At 44.2% G+C, this 18,359-nt stretch overlaps 1 protein-coding gene across 2 annotated transcripts; it reads right to left on the bottom strand.

Annotated features, from left to right (window-relative positions):
- Positions 1 to 322: 322 nt before the first annotated feature.
- On the bottom strand, positions 323 to 17,182 carry LOC118510626 (nuclear receptor subfamily 2 group E member 1). Of its 2 annotated transcripts, none has more exons than XM_036052664.1 (7): positions 16,818 to 17,182; positions 11,569 to 11,642; positions 11,321 to 11,482; positions 2,017 to 2,945; positions 1,852 to 1,950; positions 1,550 to 1,772; positions 323 to 999 (listed from the first exon to the last, which is right to left on the bottom strand). In XM_036052664.1, exons 3-7 carry the CDS (start codon positions 11,331 to 11,333, stop codon positions 689 to 691), a joined length of 1,575 nt encoding a protein of 524 aa, XP_035908557.1. In that variant the 5' UTR covers positions 11,334 to 11,482; positions 11,569 to 11,642; positions 16,818 to 17,182; the 3' UTR covers positions 323 to 688. The 2 variants fall into 2 exon arrangements, with proteins under 2 accessions (XP_035908557.1, XP_035908556.1); XM_036052663.1 differs by having other exon boundaries at positions 11,569 to 11,649; positions 16,818 to 16,935.
- Positions 17,183 to 18,359: the final 1,177 nt, after the last annotated feature.

Raw genomic sequence — 18,359 nt, 5'->3', positions numbered from 1 at the left:
CGTTCCCATGGCTCTAGTGCTTGCCCACATTTCAGCTGAAGATTTATTTTGCAAATTGAAAAATAACATAATTTCATCGCAAATTGAGCCACGGTCAGAGGTGAACCGTGGCTGTGAGTGATTGTTTTCCAATGTGTGTGTGTGTGAGACAAAAAAAGGTTCTTGAAACACCTTACAAAAATACCATCAAAAATTGTTTTTCCATCGGCCGATTCAACGGTGGGACACACATTTGCGGGCACATCTGGGAAGGCAAAAGAAAAAGCATCTGATTTGTAGACCGATGTAACAACGTTTGCGAGACTTTTTTGTTTCACTTGTATTGCTTCGTGAACTGCGTCAAGCAGCGAAAAGTTGCAAACATGTAATCATAAGAACTCGCAACATTGCAGACTACAGGGTGGCAACAGTTCCTTCTCCCGCACAGGAATAGCGGAACGGAATAAAACTCAAACAGCCGGAAGCGTTGTGGAAAAATACTTTTACCCCAGAAACATGTGCGCTACAAGCACGATACTTTTGCGCTCGCTTTCTCCACGGAATTGGACGGTCTCTACTGTCTACTGTGTGTGTCTGTGTGTGGTGATGTTTTTGGGAAATTAAAAAGCACCACCAAAAGAATTCCCACAAAACCCTTGAGTGCGGTGTTTTGCGGTGTACCGTGGTCGATAAGGAACGGGACAGAGATTTATGCCTTGGGCGTAATGGCACCGTTTGGCGTTGGTGTTCCTCCGCTGCCACCCTCCAGGTCGGTGTACTTTTCCATCTGGTACATGTCGATCAGCAGCCGGGAGATGGGGACGGTACCGATCGTTTCCTTGAAGAACAGGGTCTCGATGGTGGTGGACCGGATCGTGCGTAGCAGGGGCAGTAGCAGTAAAAGTCGTCCGAAACGGGTCGGTTGACGTGGGTACCGGACGCGCACGTGCTCCGACAGGACGCACTGGGCTTGGTCCTGCAGCATCTCGACCGGCTGCACGTCACACAGCTCGGACGTTTCTGTGAGAGGAAGGTGAGTAGAAGAAGGATTGAACAAACATTTCTTTGAGCTATTTTTGCTATAATTTTGTGTGTCACAAGCAGTTATTCCTCTCGCAAACTGTTGATAAACGCCAAAAAGTATGCAAAACGCAGCACAAGTTTAAATAGACTGCTCTTCGTTATTACACCGCAACAAATTAAACGTAATTTTTAATTTGTACCTTGTGTAAGGGAAGTAAAATTAGTTGAGTTGAATTCCGAAGTATTTTATACAGAGTTTTTACGTTTAGTTATGCTTACTGAAGGTAAAGTAATATTTTTAAAGCGAATTTTCATACGGCAGGTCAAAATCACTTTGATATCCGCCTGAAGGTATGCAATTCTCTATACATCTATAAAACCTACAGACATCAGAATAGAATCTCTTGACTCAAACGTATTTTCTTTAATAAATTCAGCAAATAGCTGGCAAAATCAGTGTTCAATTGTCTAAACAATCATCAAACAATCATTACCATGAATTATGATAAAATTGTGTTTGATATTCTACATTTCTAAGCTTACTTACCCGGTGAGAAGAGGATCACTGCCTTCATACAGCCCAGCTCACTCAGATCGGGCGAAATCTGTCGAAACCGGCATAGTATCTCCTGCATCGTTTTCATCTCAAGCTGAGTGGCCGCATCGGGAGGCAACCGATCGCGCACCTGAGGTGAATCAAGCAGACTGCTCAAATCCCACGGTACACTCCACTGGGCAAAGTTCAGTAGGAACAGTTCCTTCCAAGATTCCTGAGCAAAGAAGGCAAGAAGAGCAGAACAGGTGAGTGGAAGCCGTAGAGCGTTTCATCTGCTGTTGCGGATTGCCTACCTGCAGGAGTAAATGTTGATCATTTTTGGAGAGCGTCTGGAATGGAATTAAGCACCGTACCCACCGGACGGACATGAACAGAAGTCGAGCTGTTGTTTCCTGTTGGAGAGAAAGATACGCTTATGGATCTCGCACGACAGAGTGGTTGTGGCGGAGCTGACTTACCTGCAGGATCTCCCAGGTGGGAAGTCGCACAATGGTAGGACCTTCGGGCGGTAGGGCAGTCAGCGCGATCGGGTGTGGGACGAGCGGTGGCGGTGGTGGCGGTGGAGGTGGTGCAGGTCCCGTCGATGAAGCGGTCGATGACGGTGGCACTTGTGGCATGGGAGGCGGTGGTGCCGACGTCGGTGTCTGCCCAGGACTCCCGAGCGTGACGCCGCTCGAGGCGCTGCTCACAGGCGTAAATGCAGGGAAAGCGATGCTGCTATTATGCATCTGGTACTGGATGAACTCTTGGCACTTGTCCGTGCTCATCAGTATGTCAAGCACACCGTTCTGGGACAGTGGCGAAGGAAGGCTTAAACTGGTGGCGTTGATCGGCGTTGGGCTAAGAACGCTGGAACTGCCATCCACCGTTGAGTGTGGACTGGTGAGACTTTCGGACGGTGAGTCGACACTGATCGAGCTCTTGGAGTCGGTTGGCGATGGAGGCATCGGTTCCAGGGACTTGTACATGTGCTGCATGTGTCCGGCCGGCGAGAACTCGAACCCACCGACGGACGCCATTTTGCCGTGTTCGATCTTGATCGGTGACAGGATGTTCGCTCCGGGCAGTTGTCCACCACCATCACCACCACGATTGGGCCCACCGAGTGAGAACTCGAACTTACTCTGTTCCAGCTTGACCGGAGGTAGTAACGAAGGTCCCATGTGATGGCCTAGCGGTGCGAACGAGAGTGGTTGAGGATGGTGGAGCAGTGTGTTCGAGCCGCTCATGGCCGAGTGGTGCAAACCGGGCGGAAAGTGAGACATCGCGTGCCCGTAGGATGCACTGTTCACGAACGCCCCGGACAGGTGCGGATGTCCCGGATGGCCTCCGTTCGCTTGCAGGTGCTGGAGCTTCGGTTTCCGTGGGCCCCGTTCGTGTTGAACCGCTGTAATTAGAACGAACGCGGGAGATGGCAATGGAAGAAAATAGTTCATCTAATCAACTTCCCAAATGGAACGTTCTATTTTGACAGCTTAATCGACCCAAATTTACATCACCATTAGCCGAGCATGAGTGGGAAAAAGGAAAAGCAAAGCGCGTTAGAAGCGCGATTTAAACCGTTTTTCTTCATTTTCCTCGAGGCAATTTGATCCATTTTCGCGAATCGCGTTTGTGTGCACCAGAGGCGAAGTAACTTTTTTTCTCTCTCGCGATTTCTTTTAATTGAACATGCAATCGATTCTTCGGATGCACTTGATTGATTGGTGGCCTCGAGCGGTTTCGATTTGTTTCAAGCTCTTGTACGAGGTGTTGGATGCTTTTGCTCCGTTTTTACTACCCAAAACTTGCAAACACGGGATCAGATTTGGAAGAAGTTTAATTTCGCTTTAAATCTTATTAATCTGTTATGTTAAGAAAAGTTAGTTAAGAAATTTAAATTTGTTTGCGGTAGTTTGTTATGCGGATTGCATAGATTAAGGAAACATTTTAACCGAAAGCCATCTCTCAATCCTTGTTGTCTCAATTGTTGTCTTTATGCGATTTTTTATTCAAATAGGACGGGAGTCATTGTTTTGGTTATTATCAAGAAATTCTAGCTGTAAGTGCAATAGTTTAAGGGAGTACAAGTCATTGTTTTGTTGCCATTTTCTCTTCAAAGGTTGGAAGACTTCAAGGAGCTTGATGGGGAATGATATTTTACAACCATCTGGTTAATTCCTCTATAAATATTTTGCTACACTTTAATCTCATGATATCATACATACATTGCGATTTCTGTGTGCTTGGAAATCAATCAAAATTTGTATTAAGATACGCTTTCAAATCTTGAAAAGCAAAAAAAGCACTCTCATCTTTAGAAAATTGCATACTTTCGGGCGACTGTTTCCCTTGGCATAGATGTCAATGTATACGTTGTTGAAATATAGTTGTTGGGACATAGTTGACTACACATAGGGATGCTCTGTGTGCTGTTTGTATGCCCCTAAAGGTATGCAAACAATACCATCAACAGCTGGCAATAGTCCTCTAGACTATTTCGTCCGAGTGACCTAGGCAAAATCAATTTAAAAACTAGTAATTGCATACTTTAAGGCGAATTCATGTAAACAATACTATTTTGGAGTTTCATTACAAATCCAAATAAATATCTTCAATACAGCCAAACAGATTTAATTCTGTTGAGTAGATTCTAGCTCCGAAGTTGAGTAGAGTCAGCAAAGATCACTCACCCTACCAGTAAATGTCAATGATGGTGCGACAAAGCATTTCTTCACACACACTTCACACCAATGGGCAGTTATGTCCACAGTCCATTTCCCTAATTTCTCGTCTAATCTAATTAGGTCATGTGCAAAAATACGATCGAATAAGCACAATGTTTTCTAACCGATCGGACACGGGTGTGTTTTCGGGCACGAACGCCCGACCAAACCAAGTGTCCATACGATTGTTTGCGTTTAACACTTCATTGGTTCTGAAATCGGGGGTTGAAATTTATTCGATTACCAACACCACAAGCGAGGAGAAAATAGAGGGCAGAAATCCCGAGGGGTTAATTGCTACCACGAGCGAATGGAAATCGATTCGGGATCGGTCCCGGATCATCATCAAACCATCCACAAACGTATCATCAAAGGTGTGGGGGTGAGATTTCGTTAGGAAAGGCTTCGGGAGGGTGCCAGAGGGATAGAAAAGCGGCTTAGGATGCTGTTCCGTTTCCCTGGATTCCCACTCTCATCCTCCCCAATGCCTGGTGTTGTAACATTTTGACACATGACTTAACGCACATGACAGCGTACAGCCTGGGAAAGCTGTCAGCTGATCGGACGGGACAAAGAGAAAAAAAGGGCGATTTCCCTTTTGTGAACAACTGCTTCTTAGGCAGATGAGTGAGCGAGTGAGTGAGCCGCACCATCTTACAGAATTAGACCGTTTGCAATGAAGTGCATAATCCTTTCTATCGGGTTTGATCGACATTTAATGTTTGCGAGCGATTTACTTTTAGACTTGAGAATGTCAAGTGTTCCGGATGGTGCGGACGGCGATTTGAAAGGGATCTCTCTCGCAATAGGGTTGGGTTTTTGTATGTGTGTGTGATTATAGAATGCTAAGAGTTATGGAGAATCTTATGCAAGTGTCAGTTTGGAAATTCAAAAACAAAGAAATCCTTTTTGTTTCCTTCTGTTACTAGAACCCAAACACCTCAAGCACCTCTTTCAGAGGTGTCGTTAAAAGGGAAACTGTCCTAGATGCTCAGGAAAGTGATTAAAGTTTCCTCGAAGAAGCAGTTAAAAGGGAAGTCCTTCCATTCGCCCTAACTTTTACCGCCCGAAGGACCTTTAATCCTTTTTTACCCGACCAAAAATACATGGCAGCCCTGTAATGAGCCCCTGTAAGAGGGAAAACGAATCAAGGCACATCTTCATACATATACCCCCAGCTCAGATTCTTAGCCAGGGTAGGCTAGAATAAGAAAAGTTTCTCCACGCCCCGCCAAAACCTCAAAGGGAGCGAGAATCAACCCGGTCACAAGTGGTTTCTTGATGTTGCTTAAGACTTTTATGCAAAACTTATAACCCTCCGGTTTTGTCATCCCGTAACGGGGAGTTTCAGCTCTCGGAAGACCATCATCGTGGATCAGAGACCTCAAACTCAAATATTGATCCAGAACAACGCTTTCCGGTTGTGGTGGTGGTGTACAGTTTTGAGGATGGAAATTTTCCGCCCTGTGGTACTTTCTTCTCCAAAAACCAGGGAAGAAGTGTGTGCTAATGCGAATAACGTGGTATGTACCGTGTCTAAGAAAATAGCCTCCCAATAGGCCGAAAGATGCGGGAGCAGCTCGCTCGAAGTTGGAACTTTTAGACTCGGGTAATGATGATGCCGGTATATGTGATGGAGGAGCTACGATGGCTGACGATGTGATTTATTCGCAATTTGGCTAAGCTAACAGGGCATGCTGGTATGGTAATCGCGTGCGAATCGATACCCTGAGATGCACGAGAGAGTGCTTGAGGGGGGGATTCGTTCGGGAAGTGCAAAATTGGGGAAGAAAATGAAAGCTAAAATGACAATAATACGATATTGTGAGAAGGGAGAGCATTTTTTTTTTGCTACTTTTTTATCAGATTGAAGAATCAGTGAACAATGATTTATGCTAATTTGATGGAAATACTTGTAGGTGAATATATCAGGTTAATAGCTGTGTAATTTGCCAGGAAAACGTTCAAGTAGATTGATTCCGATTTCTAAATATTCCTTAATTATCATTACTATTAAGAACTTTGTTTGGATACGACCAATGCGGAAAATATGCTATCAGCCAGGCTACATGATGCGAGATTCCAAAAAGATTTCGCTCAAAAGGGGTGGTTATGCGAAATATATCCGTCAAAAAGATTTCGCCTACTCGAGCTGAAATCTCGGAAAGATTTCGCTTCTCTCTAGCTCTCTCTGTCACATTCTATGCGTTGCCATGGTAGTTTTCGGTTGAAGAGAGAGATCGCATGAAGTGCTCTAAACAACACGGGTAAATAAACCGAGATAATTTTGACGAAATCCCCCCCTTTTTAGCGAAATCTTTTTGGCATCTCACATCATGTAGCCTGGCTTTATGATAATTTAAGCTGCTCTTCTTCTGGTTCTTATGAAGCTAAAAAAAAAATGAAATAAATTAATTTAATAAAGCAACTTTTCCCGATTTACTTCTTCATTAAAGAGGCATTTATAGTATACTATTTATAGCTTTTCTTCCTAAGTTATGTCAGTAACTATTTGCCTGTACGCCTAAAGGTATGCAGTACATTTTTTCACTTTTTGTACAAACGATATTTCACAGCGCAAAACAACTCAAATGAATTTTTATGCTAATTGATATCTAATCTGCATACTTTAAGGCGTTGGATATTTTAATGAAATTGCTATTAATGATTTTTTTTCTAAATTAAATACTCTCCTTAGATATTGGAATATCAGCTATACGACCAGACCGTCCTCTCTGAATAACAAAAAGAGAGAATGTTAACATTATCATTATCTCTAAAACTCATCCCTAAACCGAACCAGGCTATCGATTTGCTGACAACATTCACATCCCTTCACAGTGAGCCTGTTACGTTGCAGTTTCCATCCCCTTTGTTACCCCCTAACTATCAAAGAATCCCGTTTTTATGAGCCCTACAACGCACACGTTTAAACGCTTCCCATTGTGCGAACCTGACAGATCACTCTTAATGCTCACAATTCAACTTGTTGATGACCATTGTCCGGTGGAAATGAACTCAAACACAACAGCTGTACCGAGTTTCCATCGTCATCATCATCATCGTGAAAGATTGACCGTGGCGGGGGGCTTAGGCCAAGAAAATCCATCCAGGTCAATCGATAAACACACACACACAAGGACACCAAACGGAACGAATCGCTCACACACTGTAACGAAGCAAGCTGGCGTATCCCGGATGACCTCGGCTAATGTTGGTTATACTGTGTCGCCTCACCCTTACCGATGCGTGTTCATCACCCACGCGATCCCGACAGGAATCCTTGGTAAAAATCCCTTGGAACTGCGTTGCCCCCCCTTCATGAGAGCAAAAGAACGTACGGTGGAAGCTGCCACCGTTTTCCCGCTATCCGTGGGAACCGGTCTGACTGTTGGTGAAGTTTTAATGCACTCCCCAAGTGCCGCTGACATGCTGAGTTTGCCCAAAAAAAAAAAAACCTTAAAACCGGCCCGTTTTCCACATGACGCACCGCATGTACACATTGATCATTTTGGAGGAATAGAGCGGATCTGATCTACCTGGGGTTGCTATAGGTGAAGCCGGGAAATGCATTTCCCCCAGCGAACACCGACACCAAACCAACAGAGAGTGAAAAAAAGAAGGAAATCCCACACCCTCGCGACAAGTTGGGAAAAGTGGGTTTTGTTTTGATCGTGGCACCAAATTAATTATAAATTAGCTAATTTCGCCCCGTTAAGCCACTCCGAATGTTTCCCAGCTTCGGGCAGCTTACGTTTCGGGCCGGAAAGGGTGGATTTCGCTCCGTCATGAAGGCGAACGAACATATGTGTGTGTGGGTGTGCGGATGTGCTTATGTGACCGTAGCATGTGGGAGGTATGCATGCAGCATGTAGCAAGTAAATATTTATGTCCCCGCCAAAACACACACACATACACGCACGAAACGCCAAAAAGGATATTCGCGCGCGCGTTTTCACTCACTTGAGCGTGGCACAACACCGCAACTGTTCCGATTCCCAGCGATGCTTCATGTGGTATTGGCCACGACCATTTCATCTCTCCCCACCCCCGCCTTGCCACTTCTCCCCTACTTTCCACCATCCCTAACCCTCATTAGAAGGCCAGCCAGTATTTCGAATCGTAATGCTGTCGGGGACGCTCCGTTGGGTGTGTGTGTGTGTGTCTCGGGTCATGAATCTTTTTGATGATGCGAGATATTCACCACCATTCTCACCCATCCGTGCGTACGGTTGTTTTTCATCTTAATTCGCACCTTTTCGGGTGGGGGTGAGGGTGCTAAGTCCGTGGTCGGCTTTTCCACATCGCCGCGTTCCAACGCTGCGCTATTCGGGCATTCGGGGGGAAAACGACGGCACATATCCTTGCCAAAGTTTCGATTCCACCAACACGCCTAGTTCAGGGTCGGTGGCATATGATTCCGTTTCATCTCCACCCGTCCCACACCCCCCCCACCCCACTCCTCGGGTTTTAGGGTTAGTGTACTGCCGGTGAACATCGTGTTTCAATGTTGATGATGCCGAATTTTGTCAGACATTTTAACCGGTTTTCGGATGTACATCCACATCCGCTCACTCAGTGCTTGTTTTTGTTTCAGCACTCAAACCGGGGGGGTTTGTTAGAAAAGGGTGTTGGGAAGTTGCAGTTGCACCAGGTTGCACTATTTGCAACCGGGGGCCGTGCCGTGGCTTACCGGATTCACTGGTTCCAATATTTATCCGACAAACGATTTAGTGATCTTGCCACCGTTTTCCACAACAGGGAGACGCATCTCGATTGGATTGGATTGGTTTGGTGTGTTGTGCGTATGTGCGGATTAATGTTTGCAAGTTTATGCAGATTTGGCGCAACTGTTGTGCTGGGGGGGGGGGGGGGGGGGGGAAAGCAGCCGCTAGAGGTGGATAACATATTATGTTTAGCTATCGAAATACAAAATACACAAATATTGCCCCGCTGCCAAGCAAATGGGCCTTTTTTTCCGGGTGAATTTGTTTCACACGCGTTGAACCATGGAGAGCAGAGGTTAATAATTGCTGCCACAGAACTGATATGAAATTAACATAATTGATAAAGCGAGCTTTGAATGATATTGTGGTATTCGTATGGAATAGAGGCGTGGCCGAGGCGATAACGGCGCCGGTTTTCACTCGGCAGGACCGAGGTTCAAATGCCATCCAGACCGCCTCGCCGTACGTAGTGCTGACTACTTTACTACGGGTAAAATTAAGTCACAGAAAGCTAGAAATGGCAGGTCGAGACCTCTCGAGCTTGTAGTACCAAGGAAGAAGAAGAGGCGTTCTGTAAAGCGAATTGCATACTTGTGCAATTAACCTAAAGTTATGCTGAACTTAGAATTCCGCAAATCGTGTGCATTTCTTGCTGATGGTTTATGCTACAAACGATTGGGTTTTTACATCTCTATTTGTCTGTTATTCGATGTATTTTAAAACTTTAAATTAGTTCTGCAAGATTGTGCCACAAAAGAAGACTTTTGCACAAAAGAAGAAGAGTTGTTGAATCGTGATGCAGAGTTGATTTATAACGCTGTATTTTAAATTTATATAAATGATTAATCCCCAACATATCACGTCATTCAGCACGCCTGAAAGTATGCAATCACTGGTTTAAGGATTGGTTTTTTGCTTGGAGAACAGCAGGATCTGGAGTTAGAGGTTATCCTATTTAAAAGGCCAGGTTCAACAGAGGTTGCAAAACTTCTTCGAGCAGATCGTGAGCAAAGCAATGCATTGCATACTTTCTGGCGCACAGACTCAATTTAAAAGGTTATCTTGAACCGTTAAGATGAGCCATGAGCTGGAGTATAAGGAATATGTACCACAACAAGGAGCAATATAGCAAACTGAATAATTGCCTTAGAAATCTAATGATTATCAGTCATAAATCAGAATAAAGTAGCAGCTGATAAAAACATGTTTATAGCATAAAAAATAATGAAAGTAATACTACAAAAAAACCATATGTTGACAACAAATTCGTTCACCTAAGTGAGCAACAGAGCAAACAGTGGCAGCAGTCCTTACCTACCAACCCACACAACCGTTACATTTTTCATGCGCCATTTTGATCCTTCATTTTCGATTCGATTCGCTCAATCAACAATCGTACATCCGAGTGGGTAGGAACCGAGGAAAGCGAAAAACGATGGGGCGACGGGGCGAAAAAAAGAAGCGCAAAAGCTTACCGTCGCACGAAATATGGCTTCGGCTGCCAAAATGTGTGCCCGAACCGACCACATTGTCGGGTGCTGCCGTACTTCCGCCAAACCACTAAAAGACGACATTACTGGAAAATATCGCTTTCCGGCGGATTACAGGGATTCCGTTTTTGGTTTTCCATCAAATGCCCGCACTTAGTCGAGCTCGACACACTGCCGAGCCCAGGTCGGTGTCGGTGCTTGCTGCTTGGGGTTACGCCACGTATTTTCCACACGATGAACAAATTGGTGACAAGCTTCTTAACGCCTGGCCCTAACGGAAGAGGAGGGAGGAACTGCTGCTTGCTTCTTGTGCGCTTGACGGGACAAAAAATGGTCCTCAAACTCAGCATCCGTGAAGCGGAGCTACCCTGTCATCGACGCGAACGCGCTGGGTGGGAAAATGTAATGGAACGCTTCATTTGATTTGTTTGCCAAGTCGGAAGCACGTGACGGTGGTGGCGTTGAAAAAAGCGAAGCGGAAAATGATGGAAAATGCCGATTACGCCATTCTGTGTCGCGGTTTTCCTGCTGCTGAGGCTGGCCGGAAATCTTCCAGCTGTGTTTACACGCAGTCGCTCATTTCGAAGGGTCGTGTGGTGGGGGCAAACTTGTCCCCATCGTCTTCGGGTGGCTGACAGTCGGCGGCAATCACCGCAGCAAAAACCGCAACCGTTCGCAGTTGATTAGCATTCCATCACGCCATAATCAGTGCTAAACGCGAACGCGATGCATAATATGGCAAACGATTCGCAAACAACGTCACGCCTGTCCTTCCTCTTCAGCTCAGCCCTCCGTACGGTGGGATCTTCTTGGCAAAAATAGGTTTGGGCCCGTACTTACCGTCCTTGTTCATCGCCGACTGGAAGCACTTGGAAAGCCGGCAGGCACGGCACTGGTTGCGATGCGTTTTGTCGACCGGGCAGCGACCCTTTAGCTCACCGGCCGCCTTACACGTGTACACCCGGTTTCGATGTATGCTGCGCTTGAAGAACCCGGAACAGCCTGTCCAGCGGAGGAGAAGATGTGAAAAAAGGGGCACATTGAAGAGGAACGTTTTCTGGGGTGGGGGGTCTCGATCAAGCGCTTACCATCGCAGCTGTAGATGCCGTAGTGTTTGCCCGAGCTGCGATCTCCACACACTTTGCACGGTATGTCTAGCAATCTGTCACCTCAATAGGTTAGAGTGAGCGAGCAGGGAAATGAAACGAAAACACGAACGATTATTATAGTGCTTTGTATGGGTATTAATGCATGTTACTACATCTAATAATAACCATAAAAAAGTAACACAAACTAGCTTTAAAGGGATTGAAATCGTAAGATAATGTTACGAGGATTGCATAGCCACAGGCGCTTATATAAATTATTGTTTCTTCAGGGAGCTTTATCAGAATGCAGTGTTTTCTTTTTACTGTCTTTCACAAAAAATCACAAAAAATTACCAAGGCATTTCCTCCCTGATATTTCGCCTTATCCTGGGCGTGCTCGGTTTAAAGGAAACATTTGTTGGCAGAAACACCTTATTTCAAGCATACTTTTAGATTGAGCTTTACGGTGCTGTCTTAAATAGTTCGTTATTAGGATGAGGCTAAGTTTGATAGCTTTATCGATTATCTTTGATAGTGCCAGAAGGTACACAAAAGGTGCTGATTTTAAGATCAATTTTCACATAACATGCCCATCGAATGCCTTCGATCAAATTTTTGAAACCGATTGCATACATTCAGGAGTTCGTATTTAACAATTATTGCAGATCTGTCTTGATTCGTGTTGGGAAAATAATTTACCTTTTTATTTTCAAATACCCTTGACTCTTTTTATCTATCTCAAAGGCTCAAATTTTAAATGATGTCAAGCCAAATACATCGATTTCTTGCTACAAATTTCAAAATTTCAGTCTACCACCATGAGTGACCTAAGAAGTGCCAAACGACCTTCCACAGCTATATACAAACTTCCAAATTGAATTAACACGTTTCCAATCATATTGGTATAGAGAGCGGTCCTTTTTAATTATTTCCATCCCCCGGAATCACTGACTAATGAGCTTTCATTGGATGGTACGTTTTTGTTATTTCTGAAGGAAGAGCCTAAGCTTGTGACACCAACCCAGAGAAAAAAAGAGGACTAATTTCTTCTTTCCAAACCCATCGTGTGTGTGTGTGTGTGTGTTGAGCGTGGCAGCAAAAATAAAGCAATTATTTAGTCAGTCTACCCTTTTTTTCGGTGGGCTAGCGCTCGCAGCTACCTCTTAAGAGGATTCACAGTCAACACGTCCTTTTTTCCCATTTAAAAGGTACACCAGGGATGTTCATCCGTCGTGGGATGGAAATCATGCAAACCCAGCTTTTGCCCGGAGTACGTCCTGCTTACATCCTAGGCGTAAGGCCGCCTGTTTTTACAACGACTCATGCTCATTTACGTGCTTTTTTTGTTGCTCTTGCTTTGGTCTTTCTACCGCCGGGTGTACATTTAATGCTGGCTTTGCTTTTATTTTGATTTGACGTTTGGCAACACTTCTCACGCAGGGACTTTGAATGGGACGGTATTTAGATGGGGGAAGCAAGCGAAAGGTTTCAAGGGGTTTTTGTTTTGTTTGTGCGGAAGTTATTAAGTGTCTTCGAATATTTAAAGTGGGCTAATCGCCGCGTGGCATAAAATTGTGCAACAGGGCATTGAAGATGTTACGCAAAATCAGATAAAAAATTGTGTTTTACTCAGATTTATAAACTTAATTATTGTAACACTTCTTTTGAAAATTTATACATGATGTTGATTGCATACTTTTAGGCGCAGAGTAATTCAAATTGACTCATCTTGACTGAAATTGACATGTATGTTAATTTGTTTAATTTATTCCTATTTATATTTTAATTTAAAAAATTTATCTAACCAGCTAAAACAAGAAATTGCATACATTTAGGCGCTTCTATCCATAGGTACAGTTGCACGAGAATTGCAATCAAGAAAAAAGCCATCACATTCGGAGAAAATTATGAAATTAGAAAGAAAAGAAATTAAATAAATTTTCATTTAAAAGCCAAAAGTTATAAAATAAAGAAAAACAAATCTTTCTGAAGATTATTTCACTTTTTGCCGCTACGGACCACCGTCAAACCCACCACCAATCGAGATTTACATTTGAATTTGTTCGCGTTCGCAAAGCCACACGATGGCACACCGGATTGCACTACCGGTGTGGCCTCTGTGTGCCAACTTTTCGGCTCCCGGTCGAAGGAAAATGTTTGCATACTACGGACACGTTGCACACGGTGACGGGTGAGCGTTTGTCCAGGCTAAGGCCAACCCCGGTCACGAATCACGAATCGATCCGGCCGACAAAATCAAACCAACCGACCAGAGACCACTGTCTCTGAAACCGTGACATGTCATCACATTAGTAGAACATTGGCCATGCCGTGGGTGACTGTGTGGGACCCCATTCACACACACATGCTCGATCAAGCGATCAAACAGTACAGGCACGTCCAGCTCACAATAAATCAATTGCATCCGTCGACTGAGGACTGGCGGCGAACGATGACAAGACCTGGTACGAGCTGTGCAAGTGCAACCTTGCGTAACTTTCTGATATTGTGATGTGGCGCCAATTCCACCACCAGACTGGGACATACTTTTGACAAAATGGCGTCCAGCTTGGGGTGAGCTTGGTGCCCGCTGCCCGGTGAGGGGATCGTAGATAAACATTCAATAAACAAACTCGTTCGACTACGGTTGGCTGGCCAATCCGAGACTAAAAGGACATCCACACACACTCACACGCCAGGGAAGGAACGTGTTTATGAGCATACGATGCCAGGGATCGACCGACCAGAGCGAGCGGGCGACACAAAATCAACATTGAAAAATTAATCAAAATTTTAATTCATGTTTTTCTAACGCCTTCCGGTCGGCTGGTTTGGTGGCGGCAGCACTGCATCACTCGAATCGATTATCGAGATGGCTTTCACACTCTCGCTCTCGCACCCTTTGGCCGGGGGGAAGTTGATGAACCCTTTTTCCTGGCCGTTTTTCGAGGCTTTGTGATTCGTGATTCGTGCCAGAGGAAGGATGGTAAGGGCTGGGAACTTATTTGCGTTTCTAATCCTCCCGGTGACAAGTCCGGAGCGTGTGCCTTACGGCCTTTTGAGCCTTTCGAATGGTTGCCGTCGGTAACCGGGAACCTGGCCCTGGCCTGGGGGTTTGTCTTTGGTTTTTCGGGTTAGCCTGACCTGGGCCGGAAGTTGACGCCGTTGCGATGCTCACTCCGGCTCGAAAAAAGTGGGAGGTGGTTTGAAAGTTTTTCATATTTTGTGAAAAATAACGCTCAAATCCTTTCATTCTCGCCTCTTTGTTCCTTGAAGCATGCTCCAGCAAAAGGTAGAAGAACCGACTTGATGCCTCTAACGTTTTTGTTTTTGTTTTTGCCCCCATCACACACTTTCCGGAAAAGCGGTGCTCGATTGTTTTGTTTTAATTTTAAATATTTGTGAAAGGAAAACACTCGTTACGCAGGGATTTTGGAGAGTGTGGGACACACCGAGCGTTTGGCCAACTCGCTCTCGCACTCGAGCGTGCCGGACGCCGATAGAAAAACATTCGGAACGTGTTGGTTCCGCTTGGTGTGCTGGTGGTGAAACGATTGCCAGGAATTGGGAAGCGTTTAGTGTTTGTTGTGATGGTTGAATCATTGTAGCATAGCTAGGGAGGGTGGGAGGGCGAACAATGCGCCCGGGAAGGGTCGGTCTTAAGTGGGAAGGATAGTGTGTAATGTGGTTATAACGTATGTTTCTCTTCATCAGTGTCATTGTGCTAGTTAATTGTAATTTTACGATGGTGCGAATGATGGGATTTGGTGAGGAAAATTGAATAAAATAAGACTGTGGGATGATCTGGTGGATGTTAAATTAAATTCATGTTTTAGGTTGATTACGCCTAGATTTAGGCAATCATCTTTTAGCGTACGTGAGTGGTAGGTCTATTAAAACAAGAATAATTTGCATATATTCAGGCGCGTTACTAACAGTAAGCAATAAGAATTATTTTTTATGTAAGAATTTATGTTACATAAATTATAACTTCCAATGGCTTTTTTTGAAAGGAATATTTCATTTATTACTTATTAATAATAATGCATTCTCTTGTCACTATAATCACTTTCTGTATGCTATACCATGATAGATATTATCAAAGTACAAGTTTAATATAGCATTTAGGTGCTTAAATTTCAAGCGATGAATTTTGATTAATTTAATGATTTGTTTTGCATCTAGTGTTCCTCTAGAACAACTGTTAAAATCCTTTATTTTTTAAATAATTTGTAGTTGTTTTGTTGCAAAAAAGCTTCCGGATTATAATCTCAGACAATTTAATTTTTTAATCTAGACTCACCGTAAGTATTCATGATATTTATCTCTTTCCTTATGTTAAAAAAATAATTAATTTTTGAACATAATTTACAGTAGCATACTTTTCGTTAAAAAACACTTTTAATGTTTGATTCTTTGGATACTGTTTTAAAGCTTTTAGCAGCTAAACATAGTTTTAGTACATCACAATTTGTTATTACATCTTCTTTTTAGACACTACAACCTCGAGAGCTCTCGGCTTGACATCTCTGCCTTTCTGGGACTTGTTTGTACCCGTAGCTGGATAGTCAGTCCTGCGGTTGAAGAGGCGGTCTGGATGGAATTTGAATCTTGAAACAACCGTGAGAAGACCGGTTCGCTATAGCATTGGGTACCGGATCGCCCAAATTTTTAGTAAAGATTATAAATTATTCAGTTTCTCAGGGAATACATCACACATATATAATCTCTAGATACTGAATTTATAGTTTTGACTCAAGCCAAGATAATTTTAAATATGTTTGAAAAGAATCCACCATGACGCATCCTGCAATATTGCATACTATTAGGCGCCACAAATCAGAACTGGCGTATCTGCCGACGGTAAATATAATGCTATGGGGCTATGGGGAAATTGAGTAATGTGTCCAGATTTGACTGGCCAAAGGTTCGAGGTTAGAGTTCAAAAAATAAATGTAGAAAAAATACATCATTTAAATCAAAGATTAAAAAAGAATCCTGGTCATTGGCAATTAAATTTCCACATATTGTGAGGTAATTTGCATTACATAGAATTTTTTGTCATGTTGGTAACATATTTTAAAATTAATCATTATAATAAAACCTTTCCTATAACTCCTTTGCTATATTAAGTTCCTGCAGTTATGCAAAGTTCATTACAAGATAAGTGTAATGGAATGAAAAGCATGGTGTGGTATAAAATGCAATTTAGATTTTAGACACAGTCTCTATTCAGTTATAATCCGTACCTGTTCCCATTCTGCGCGGTTGCCAAATGAGTTTGAAATCCACCGTGAGCCAAGTAGCCTGAATGGCTGCACAACGCAACAAAATACCGACACAGTGCTCCTCTTGTGCGTTGCGAAGAATTTAGCAAATAAACACTACAAAAACGAATAGAAATCCACCGAACAGAAGTGACTTTGTTGCGAGCAGCGTTTTCTAATGAGCCAACTCCGTATCCTTGGGATGGCACGTTGGACACCGTGCACTGAACTGGCGTAGGATGTTCTTCGGTTGACTTTTGTGTTTTTTGTATCGCAAAAGAATTCAAATAAAAAAGCACTACTTTAAACACATCACCCGACAGCACAGTTGAGAATAAATGTCGAACTAGTAATCACATTGCTAGGGTGTTCCGATAGCACGGCACTTGTGTCATGATTTCTTTCTCTAGGGACACTCGCTTTTTTCTCGCTTCACACTATGAATTGTTTGCACCTAACCTCAACACGGAGCACCTTCAGGGCCACTAGGCTTGACACTTTAATTATTCCCGACACGGACGGACACCGTCGTACAGTGAGCCCACCGAACGAGTTGTTTGTGCTCTAACGTCAAAGCCTTTCTCTGGATCTGTTTCTTGTCACTCGAACTTTGGCTTCTACCGATGTACGGTTGTACGAATGCTGGCTAGCTGGGGACAAAAGAACACACGGTTGTCCGTGATCCCATCATCCTCTCGCTCGATCTCTCTTTCTCTTTCCTTTTCACACTTAAAATCCTCGCAGGTTTGTGGAGCAACTGTCGAACGGCCTTTTGCTTTGACGAACCCTGATGACACACCACCGCCTGGCTTGCTGCGATGGAAGCTGCGTAACGACTGATATCAAAGTTGACTTCATCCTAGTTCACGTTGGCTGTCGTTGGCTGCTGGGTAGGTTTGAAATCAGATGATGTTTACCGCCACCGGCCACCTACCGGCCGCGTGTCTCCCACCGTTTCCGAAGCTAACCACGGATTCGTCGGTGCCTTTCGTCGTTAGCTTCATGTCCTTCCGGCTCTCGCGCACAGCGCACAGCCACGACCCCGCGAGTATGTTCGATGAATCCACAGTCACCCTAAACCGTGTCACCGAGGATGGTAGAGTGCGAGCGAGAGCGCGACACTGACATCGACGAGTGGCCTTATGTTCGAGCTAGGGGAGAACCCTAGCAGTCATCCCGACATCGTATGTCAGTTTGTGAGCCCTTTGGTGGAAGGTGCACGACTGCTAATGCTCTCCTGACCGAGCGCATGGAGTTGTGGAGCTTGTTGGGTGGTTTCGCCACTGTCAGTAGCGTAAAATCCGACCTGACCGACTCCTGCTGCTGCTGCTGTGAAGCAACCGCAATTGAGTGTATGCCATCTTCTGCCTCACTTCACCTCCCCAAATCTTCAGGACTCTGGAGTTACATCTCCGTACTCCGGAAATCTACTCCACTTGGCAAGTGCGATGCAACTTTGCAACACCGGAACATGAAATATTCCAGCTATTCCAGAGAAGGTGAACAAGCTATTTACCAACGCGA

Source organism: Anopheles stephensi, chromosome 3 (assembly GCF_013141755.1).
Source record: "Anopheles stephensi strain Indian chromosome 3, UCI_ANSTEP_V1.0, whole genome shotgun sequence".
NCBI lineage: Eukaryota > Metazoa > Arthropoda > Insecta > Diptera > Culicidae > Anopheles > Anopheles stephensi.
The sequence above is the reverse complement of the archived record's forward strand: the minus strand, read 5'-3'. Positions and strand labels throughout refer to the sequence as shown.

Excerpts from the sequence above, each read along its gene's own strand:
- LOC118510626 (XM_036052663.1), bottom strand. Across the intron at positions 11,483-11,568 it reads CGGCATCTACAGCTGCGATG|GCTGTTCCGGGTTCTTCAAG; the intron begins GTAAGCGCTTGA and ends TCCGCTGGACAG. Across the intron at positions 2,946-11,320 it reads GTCGGCGATGAACAAGGACG|CGGTTCAACACGAACGGGGC; the intron begins GTAAGTACGGGC and ends TTCTAATTACAG.